This window comes from Aureococcus anophagefferens (assembly GCF_000186865.1).
Source record: "Aureococcus anophagefferens unplaced genomic scaffold AURANscaffold_12, whole genome shotgun sequence".
In the NCBI taxonomy this organism is placed as follows: domain Eukaryota; class Pelagophyceae; order Pelagomonadales; family Pelagomonadaceae; genus Aureococcus; species Aureococcus anophagefferens.
In genome coordinates, this window is record NW_008705572.1 from 1,220,456 (window position 1) to 1,230,330 (window position 9,875).

Sequence of the window (9,875 nt, forward strand, 5' to 3'; positions counted from 1 at the left end):
CGTCGCCCGCCGCCGCCGGCGCCGGCGGCCGTCGAGGCCGACGCCGCGGCGGTCGACGAGCGGCGGCGCCGCGGCGGCGGCGCGCTCCGCTACGGCCGCGACGAATTATTGGCGCTCCGCGCGGGTGCGCTCGCGGGGCCCGGCGCGGCGGCGCGCGGCGACCCGGCGGCCCTCGGCGAGCGCCTGCGGCGCCTCGAGCGGCGGGCCGAGGACCGCGCGGGCGAGCGGTCGCGCGCCGCCGCGCGCGCCGCGGAGCTCCGCGAGGCCCACGCGGCGAGGGTCGCGGCGCGCGCGTCGTTGTTGGGCAAGCTCGGCGAGCGCGTCGCGCTCCTCGAGGCCATCCTCGACGACGCGGGCGACCTCGACCCCGCGGCGCGCCGGGACCTCGCGGCGTCCGCGCGGAAAGCGCGCGACGCGCGCGAGGCGGCCCTGCTCGACGGCGCCGACGTCGCGACGTCGGCGCGGGACCTCGCGGACGCCGGCGGCGCCCTCGCGGACGCCGAGGCCGCGGCGGAGGCCGCGGCCGCGGAGCTCGACGCCGCGGCGGCCGCCGCGAACTCGCCGTCGGCGCCGACGTACTGGGCCATCTCCGCCTACGTCGTCAGCGCCGACGGCGACGACTCCGCGTCCGACGCGTCCGACGTCTCCGACGCGGGCGACGACGCCCCCGCGCCCGCGGAGCCGGCGCCGGCGCCCGCGCGCGCGGAGCCGCCGGCGCGCGCGCGCGCGCGCTGGGGCGACGACGACGACGACGACGAGCCGGCGCCGGCGGCCCGCGGGGGCCTGCTCGACAGGGACTTGGACGCCGCCGTCGCCGCGGCGCTGGGCGCGGAGAGTTTCGGCGACGGCGCGCGCGCGGCGCCGCGGCCGCGCGCGTCGAGCGTGTGCTCCGACGACTGGCCCGACGCGTGCGCCTTCGCGCCGGACTCGCCGGCGGCGTCGACGCCGCCGCGGAGCCCGGACCGCGCGCCCGAGGAGCCGCCGGACATCGACGGCGGCGACGACGACGAGCTCCCGTCGTTCGCGCCGGCCGAGGACCCCGCGCGCGCCGCGGGCGGCGACGACGAGGAGCTGCCGAGCGCGGCCATCCTGCGCGGCGCCAAGGTGGACCAGCTCATCGTCTACCTCTGCCGCCTCGCGCGGCGGCGCACGGGCGGCGCGCCCGCGACGGTCCGCGACTTTGGCTATCTGGAGAAGAAGGAGGCCGCGGACGTGCTTCAAAAAACGATCTTCCACTTCTGGATGCTCTACAGCGGGCCCGCGTCGCTCGTCAACGACCCCTTCTTCCCGCCGTCCGTGGAGCAGATGAGCGAGCACGCGGCCGCGCGCGGCGCGGCCGAGTGCGCCGCGCACCTGCTCCGGCACTGCGCGGACCAGATCGAGGCCTTCTACAACCGCATGAGCCGCGAGGGCTACACGGGGTCCGCGGACAAGTGCGACAAGGCCTGGGCGCGCGAGGCGGCGCGGCGGCTCCTGCGCAAGTTCGGCGACGCGGGCGTCGCGGTGCGCCTCGCGGGCGCGACGGCGCGCCGCGCGGCGAACAACCAGGCCCCCGGCGGCCGCTGGACCGACGCGTCGCTCGGGTTGGCCCTGCGGGCCATCGACCCGGCGCCCGACGGCGCGCCGTCCGTCGAGGTCTACGCGACGCGCGGCGGCGCGGCCATGGCCGCGAAGCTGCGCCGGGGCCACTTCGACGAGCTCGCGCGGCTCCACGCGCGCGAGGGCCGCGCGCGGGAGGGCCGGCTGCTGGCGCGCGTCTTCTGCTGCGTCCACCGCTACGAGACGCTCTTCCGCTTCAAGGGGGGGCACCTGTCCGCGTGCCCCGCGGCCGCGTTCGCCGCGCTCCGGTCGGGCTTCGAGGTCTACCGCGAGGCCTTTAGCTCGCCGCTGAACCGGAGCTTCAGGAGCTGCGACTACTTCTCCCTCTTCTACGACGTGGACCGCTTCTTCGGGAGCCGGGGCTCCTTCTACGCGGCGCTGCCGCCGCCGGGATCCTACCAGGCGAACCCGCCGTACGACGCGAACTCGATGACGCGCGCCGTGGAGCACATCTGCGCGACGCTCGACGCCTACGAGCACCTGGGCCCCAAGGGCGCGACGTCCTTCGTCCTGGTGCTGCCGCGCTACTTCAAGAACCAGCGGTCGCAGCGCCGCGTCGACGCGCTCCTCGCGCGGTGGCGCCGCCACGGCGAGACGATGCACGACGCGCTCTTCGACTGCGGCTTCCAGCACCGGCCCGAGCCCAACGTCAGCGGCCACGACTTCGACGCGCGGGGCGTGCGCTGGATCTCCAAGTGCCCCATCCAGCTCCTCTGGCTCCAGAACGCCGCGGGCCACCGCCGCTGGCCGCCGGACGCGGACCGCGTCGCCGCGGTCGTCGCGGGGTTCTCCGTGGCCGCTAATATGGACTGAGCCCGTGGTTACTGGACCGTGGGGTTCGAGACTTAGCCCGCTAGTAATGGACCAAAATACCTGATGTCCGAAATGCCCCGCTCATGCCTGTGCGCGTGAATCCGCAACTCTTTCATCAGCGTAGGATGGCTCTGCTGGAACTCGTCGAGATCACCCCGCATCAAATAAATCAGCGGTTCTGGGAGATTCTCGCAGTTCTCCGCGATCACAGAGGTGAGGTTGGGCGAGCGCCGCATGAGTGCTTTGAGTCCGGAAAGGTCAACGTGATCGGTGCGGTGAAGCCAAATCGAGTTCAAGCCCGAGAACGCGGCGATGCCCTGACTGGTGACATGTTCCGTCATCAGGGAGATGTGACGAAGAAGCAAGCATCCCAGCGCAAGGGCCATGCATCCCACATCCGTTACTTTCGAACGTCCTTTCAGATGAGAAGTCGCAGATCGATACTCCAGCGGGCGAGCGCCACCAGCGACAGGTCCGAGATTATGTCCGACGACAACTTCAGCATACGCAGACGTCGGCACCCAGATGCGACTGCGACCATGAAAGCGTCGCTGATGCCGCGCTCTTTAGCATACCCGGCTCGTCGCCCCCGCGGCCCCCCATCGAAATGACACGAGTCTTGAACGTTCAAATCCTCGAGCATCGGGCAGCTTCGCCCGATCGCCAGACCGGTCAGGTCACCGATGGAGCAATCGTGAAGACTCAGTACTACCAGACGGGACAAGTGGGCGACAAGCGGAACGATGGAATAATCTGTGAGTGTGTTTCGACTGCACAAGTTCAGCGACGTCAGCGATACACATCGCGCAAGCGCTGGAATTGACGCCTCTGTTACTCGATTCTCGCCGTGGGTCGCGCGCATCGCGAGTTTTTTTTAATCTCGGGCAGTGCGCCGCGATTGCAAATATGGAGACGTCCGTCACGTTGTCACAGAAAGAGACGTCCAAAAATTCCAAGTCGCAATGTTCGACAACATGAGCTAAAGCGAGATCCGTGACACTGCTGAATGACAAATCGAGTTTCTTCAGAGTGCCTGCCAAAGTCGCGATCTCAACGATGGCCGCGTCTGTGACTGCATTGCGCCCACCGAACGCCAACGATCGTAGGCGAGTGCAACGTCGAGCGACCGTCGTGAGCATCTCGTCGGAGAGCAAGTTGTCGGGTAATGTGAGCGACTCCAGCTTCTCTGGCAAGTGGCGCAGCCCCACGATGGTGACGTTGCAGTAGGAGAGTTTCAGCTCGCGTAGACTAGCAAGACGCGGCAGTTCGAAGATGATGGTCGCGTCGGTGAAGAACTGCGCGAAGTCAAAGTTAATTGACCGCAGATTGGGAAAGCGCCTCACTGCGCGGCTGAATCCCACATCGGTGAGGCGAAACTGACACGATAAATCCAGCACCTCCAGCGTCTCGCTCGCCTCCCGCCAGCAAGCGGCGCTGGTCATCGCGAGGTGGAAGAAGTCCTGCAGATGGGAGAGCCACGGCGCGAGAACCCGCGTACACAGGTCGGTCTGAAAGATGGACGCACGCCGGGCCTGCCCCGATTTCGCTCGCGTGCGGACTGGCATCGCAGCTCGTTTGAATGCAGCTCGCAGCTAGTGCATCGAGCTGATGTTGAGCTCGACACGGCCTCTGGAACTTACTTGAACTTCAACTTGACCTGCGAGCCCCGCGGGCCGCGAGGCCTTGAAGCTATGCCTCGTGTTCTTGCTCTCCTCACCCTCCTCGCGGCGCCGCTCCATGCGTTCCGGTCGCCGGTCGCGCCGCGGCGCGCGCTCGCGCCGCTGCGGAAATTCGCGCCGGCGAAGCGCTTCGTCGCGGCCGTCGACGCCCCGCCGCCGCCGTCGCCGCTCGCGGCCGACGTCGTGTCGCAGCGGCTCGTGCGGACGACGGCGCTGCTCGTGATCCCGTCCCTCGTCGTCGGCGCGTTGACCTTCGCCCTCTTCCCGACGATCTGCCGGTCCATGCGGGGCTTCCTCGGCGTCGCGACGCTGAGCGTGCTCAGCGGCGACCAGGGCCAGTTCATCCAGAACTTCCTCGCGGTCATCGGCATCCTCTTCTCGCTGCTCATCGGCAACACCTACGCCTTCTGCTACAACCAGCAGGTGCAGATCTACGGCGCGCTCTTCCAGGAGGTGTCCGTCGCCAAGTCGCTTTTAGAGCAGGCGACGCTCGTCTGCCAGGGCCGGCCGAGCTACTCGTCCGTCCTCGACTGCGTCCAGTCCTACGTGGACCGGGACCTGAAGCGCGTCGACCTGCCGCCGGCGGCCGTGCTGAGCGCGCGGCCCCGCGACGACCCCCTCGAGGCCATCATGTGGATGACGTCCGTCGGCACGCCGTCCGCCATCTACGACACGGTCCGCGACCTCCGGGCGGCGCGCGGCGAGCGTTTGGGCGCCATGCAGCGCAAGCTGCCGCCGCTCCACTTCGGCCTGCTCTTCCTCCTGGGCTTCCTCGAGCTCTGCTCCTTCCCGCTCCTCTCCGCGGGCGCGTCGATGAACTTCGGACCGGGCGTGCTCGTCGTCGAGGGCGCCATGTTCGCGCTCATGAGCGGCGCCCTCATGCTCACGCTCGGCGTCGTCATCCAGCTCTGGCGGCCCCGGGGCTCCGCCTACTCCACGGACGCGGCCCTCGCGATCATGATCAAGGGCCTCGAGGAGGAGCTCAACGCGCGGCGGAAGGAGATCGACGCCGCGGGCGACCTCCCGCCGGCGAAGCGCTACCCCTCGTGAATCGTAAGAGTTGCGGTGTCGGATCTCGCAGCTAATCGGGCGGCAGCGCGCTCGTAATTCGCATGGCCGGAGGCAAGTCCGGAGGAAGTGTTCAAGTTGCCGCACTAGAGCTCCACAGCTCCCCGCCATAATCCCCCAAAACCAGTTTCGCGACGGGGTTAGGCCGACGGGGTGTGTCCCGCGGGGGTGCGCGGCCGGCGGCGCGGCCGCGTCCGCGGCGCCCCCGCGATCGGGCCGCCGCGCGCGGCCGCGGCGAGCTCGGCCGCGGTCACTTGAGGAGGTTGTAGAGGGAGAAGAGTATCAGGAGGACGGCGGCGGACGAGTCGATGTAGGCGAGGTGGGCGGCGCGGCCGATGACGGTGTCGAGGTTCGTCTGCGTGAACTTGTACTCCATCGTCAGGCGCACGACCGTCGTCTGCTTGTCGCTCTCCGCCGTCTTCTGCGAGATCGGGCTCATGAGGTTCGTGGCCATCTGCATGTAGGCGTCGCCGCCGCCCTTCTTGTCCGCCTCCGCCGGCCGGGGGATCGTCGCCTGGGCCGTGTGCATGGGCACGTAGGAGTCCTGCGTGGACCCGACGAGGACGACGTACTTGAAGTACTCGAAGCCCTTGGCCTGGCTCAGCTTGTACATGAAGGACTCGTTCATCGTGTCGCGGTCGATGAGCTGGAGCTCGTCCATGAACGTCGACTGGTGCAGGTGCTGGAGCGCCCACATGCCCCCCGAGATGATCGTCGACGGCACGAACATGTTGCCGCAGTGCGAGCTGCTCAGGCTCACGAACGTGTGGAGCTTCGACAGGTAGGGCCGGAAGATGGGCGACGTGAGCGCCGTGCGCACGATCATGGACCCGGCGCTGTGGCCGATGAAGGACAGGCGGCCCATCTTCGGGTCCGGGTCGCTCAGCTCGTCGCAGCGGTGCTTGATGAAGTTGTGGACCTCGTGCGCGAGCCGCTGGCCCATGGGCCCCATGGAGCCCCCCGAGTTGTCCTCGTTGGACTGGGGGCTCAGCACGATGGCCCGCGGGAAGAGGAGCAGCGCGTAGGCGCGCAGCAGGCGCATGTCGAAGGACGACGCGTACCAGCCGTGCTGCATGACGATGAGGTGCGGCCCCCGGTAGTCGTCGTCCTGGTCCTCGAACTCGGGGATGCCCCCGACGGGCTGGGGGCTCGTCGCGAACTTCTGGCCGCGCCGCAGGAAGACGTGGGACGCCGCGACGGGCAGCAGCGACGGGTCCGCGAGCATCGAGCCGTCGAAGACCGAGAGCATCGCGCGCGGCCCGCCCGGCCGGCTCGCGGCCCGGAGCTCGCGGAAGGCGCCGTCGAGCTCGGCCGGCTCGCGGGGCTGGAGCAGCTTCTGGATGCGCACCTCCGAATTTTTGAGCCGCGACCCCCACCAGCGGCGCTGGCTCGCGAGCCACGTCCGCTGGAGCCGCGCGGCGACGTTCGCGCGGCCGCTCTCGCCGCGGGGCTCCTGGGGCAGCAGCGCCACGAAGCGGCCCCAGAGGAGGAAGAGGCGCCGCGCGACGAGCTTGATGTCCGTCTCGATGGACGCGGCCAGCCGGAGCGGCGTGAGCTCGCCGCTCTCCGGCGCGGAGCTCAGCTTGACGCCGTTGAAGGGCGAGCCCTCGAGGTAGGGCTTCTTGATGAGGGCCATGACGCCGGCGACGGCGCGCGACGACGGCACGGCGGACCCCGCGGCCTCGAGGGCCTGCTCGTCCGCGCACATGTTCCGCAGCGCGGCGGCGGTCGCGCCGAGGCTCTGGAGCATGGGCTGGAGGTAGGTGTGGTGCATGGCGCGCGCGGCGGCGACGTCGACGGGCACGTCGCCGGCCGCGCCGGGGAAGAGGAGCTGGTGGAACTGGGTCACGTCGCCCGCGGCGCCCTTCTTCGGCGCGCCCTTGGCGTCGCCGTCGGTCCGCGAGTACGCGCGCTTGCGGAACTTGAGGTTGATGAGGGCCGTGTGCACGGTCACGTCCAGCTGGCAGAAGTGCATGGCGCTAAAGGTCGCGGGGAAGTAGGCGTGGAGCTGCTGGCTCGCGGCGTCGCCGACGACGCACATCGTCTGGCTCGCGATGCGCGTGAACGTCGGGCTACTGCTCGGCTTCTCCGCGGCGACCGTGTTGCCCCGGTACTTCAAATTCGGCTGCTCCTCGGACGGCTTCTCGAGCTCGGCCATGAGCAGGTCGAGCTTCACGGTGATGGGCTCGTCGTTCTCGAAGACGAGGCGGCCGGACCCGTCCTTGGCCTCCTCGACGCGCGACTCGATGAGGAGCTGGAACTGGACGCCCTCGTTGAGCTCGAGCCGCTCGTCGCGGTACTTGATGACGAAGGCCCGCGTCGAGAACTCCGACGTCTCGTTGACGATCTGCGCCGCGGGCAGCGACTTGGCGTGCGAGCACGGGATCTCCTGGTTCCGCACGAACGTCGACAGCGTCGACGGCTTGCTGTAGTAGCTGTAGGGGATGCCGACCTGCCGGCTCGACTTCGTCTGCGTGCTCACGCGGATCATGTAGATCCTGCGGGGGGGGGGGCGGGGGTCCCGCGCGGCGCGGCGCGCGCGGCGGGGGGGGGGTCCCGGGACTGGCGGCCGGGGGCGCGCGCGCGCGCGCGGATCGCCCGGCGGGCGAGCGCGGCGGCAGGGGCGCGCGCGGCGTCCGCGCGGCGCGCACCCCCGGGAGAAGAGGTCCCCGTTCCCGAACCGGGGGAAGTGGACGACGACCTCCAGCGTCCCGTGGGTCGCCCCCATGCTTCGACCTCGGCGACGGCCGCGGGGGTCGCCGCCGGGCCCACGCCGCCGCGCCTCCCGCGCCGCCCGCTACGCGCCGGGGCCGCGCCGCCCGGGGCCCTCGACGGGTCACGCCGGGGTGACCGTGGCGTGGACGCCCTGTGTGGACGTGGGACAAGGTTTTGGCTGTGGGCTGCCCCAGAGATTTTGCATTAAAAGCTTCCACGTTGATGAGGCCACTTTGACATGGTGCCGTGGCTCTCACGCCAATCTCATCGGGCCCGGGTGGCCTTTCGTCGTCGTCCGCCGCGCGGGGCTGCCTCACCATGGGGAACCCGCCCAAGTTCGTCATGCGCGGGGACGAGGTCGTGGGCGACAACAAGAGCGACCGGGGCCCCGCGGGCCGCTGCGTCGTGACGGGCAAGAACGGCTCCATCGTGCGCGAGGGCATCGAGGTGTCGACGGAGAAGGTGGGCCTCGTGGAGAAGGGCACGGAGATCGAGGTCGCCGAGACGCGCTTCAGCTCGCTGGGCGTGCCGCGGAGCCGCATCACGGAGCCCTTCGAGGGGTGGGTGTCGACGAAGACGATCCTGCGGTGCGAGGGCAAGCCCGCGCCGATCACGTTCGTGCCGCCGCCGCCGCCGCCGCCGCGCCGCAAGCGGAACAAGAACGGGCCGGCGGTCAAGGCCGGGTTCCTCGACCCGACGGGCAAGTGGAAGAAGAAGGAGTTCTACATCGACCCGAGCCTCCGCAAGGACTACGACCTCCTGACGAAGAACTTCCAGGCGCGCATGTACAAGAACAACAAGGAGCAGGACGCCGAGGAGAAGAAGGCCATGGGCATGGACCCCGAGGCCGACGAGTACGACAGCGCCGCCGCGCGCACGAAGAACCGGCGGCGCCTCGCGGACCACGCCATCATGTCCTACAACAAGGACCGCAACGACTACGCCGCCGACAAGAAGCGCGAGACCATGGCGGACATGACGCCCGAGGAGCGGCGCGAGCGCGTCGTCAAGCTCCGCAAGTACCGGGACAAGATGCGCGCGAAGCAGGAGAAGAGCGACCAGCGGCGCCTCAAGCTCGAGCGCGAGGAGAAGATGTGGGCGAAGGAGCAGGTCAAGAAGGCCAAGGGCATGCTCGGCGTCCGCGCGTCCGTCGACGTGGGCCCGACGAAGGACGCCTTCGACTACGAGGCGGCCATGGACGCCATCACGTGCTGGTTCCCGCTCCCGGACTGGGCCGGCCCGAAGGACGTCGACGTCCGCCTCGACCTCAAGTGGTTCTCCGTGGGCCTCGTGGGCGAGAACCCCTACTACGAGGCGGACCTCTGGGGGCCCATCAAGGCCGACGAGTGCATGTGGCACCTCGAGACGACGGCGACGGGCCGCGAGCTCTGCCTCCACCTCGAGAAGGGCACGCCGGGCGAGTGCTGGATGAACTACTTCCGGCCGATCTCGCGGATCTGCGAGTGGCGCCACGACCCGACGCAGCCCGCCGTCGACCCGGACACGCTGCCGCGGCCCGCGTGGACCGACGAGGAGGAGGAGTTCCACGCCCAGTTCCAGCACGACTACTCGCCCTTCAACGAGGGCCCCGTGGACCGGACCGTCTACAAGGCGACGCTCGACGACGTCATGAAGGACGTCATGACGCCCAACGTCCGCGTCGCCGACCGCCGCAAGCCCTCGCCCCAGGAGTGAGCGCGCGCCTTAATCGAAGAGGAGGAGCGTCGCGATCTCCTCGATGAGGCCCGCGCCCATCTCCGAGACCGCGGGGCCGAAGCCGGGCCGCGCGCGGCGCCGCGGCGACCCCAGGGGGCTCCGCGGGCTCCGCCGCGTCGACGCCGCCGCGGGGTCGAGGTTGAGCGCCCTCGCGGCGTCGGCCCGGGCCTCGCGCTCGAGGTCGAGGTGCGCGCGGCGCCGCGCGACCCACCTGTGTGGAAATCAACCGCTGGTTCGGGACGTCCCGACGGAACTTGAAATCTCTCGCTCGGTCAATTCGACGTC

At 69.9% G+C, this 9,875-nt stretch overlaps 3 protein-coding genes across 3 annotated transcripts in view; 2 read left to right on the plus strand and 1 right to left on the minus strand.

Moving 5' to 3' along the window:
• The window catches only part of AURANDRAFT_71849 (hypothetical protein), a gene marked incomplete at both ends in the record, with an annotated part of 11,962 nt that extends 9,544 nt beyond the window's left edge, over positions 1-2,418 (plus strand). The window contains one exon of the mRNA XM_009039697.1: positions 37-2,418. Within this exon, the coding sequence (XP_009037945.1) occupies positions 37-2,412 (2,376 nt within the window). The remainder of the gene's footprint in view (positions 1-36) is intronic.
• A 2,991-nt stretch (positions 2,419-5,409) lies between these two features.
• Positions 5,410-5,889, minus strand: AURANDRAFT_27847 (hypothetical protein; the record flags this gene model as incomplete). The annotated part of the gene is made up of 1 exon (XM_009039737.1): positions 5,410-5,889. The coding sequence occupies one exon, from the start codon at positions 5,887-5,889 to the stop codon at positions 5,410-5,412; it is 480 nt and encodes a 159-aa protein (XP_009037985.1).
• A 2,303-nt stretch (positions 5,890-8,192) lies between these two features.
• Positions 8,193-9,569, plus strand: AURANDRAFT_65021 (hypothetical protein; the record flags this gene model as incomplete). Its single annotated transcript, XM_009039698.1, has 1 exon — positions 8,193-9,569. The coding sequence occupies one exon, from the start codon at positions 8,193-8,195 to the stop codon at positions 9,567-9,569; it is 1,377 nt and encodes a 458-aa protein (XP_009037946.1).
• Between the last annotated feature and the right edge of the window lie 306 nt (positions 9,570-9,875).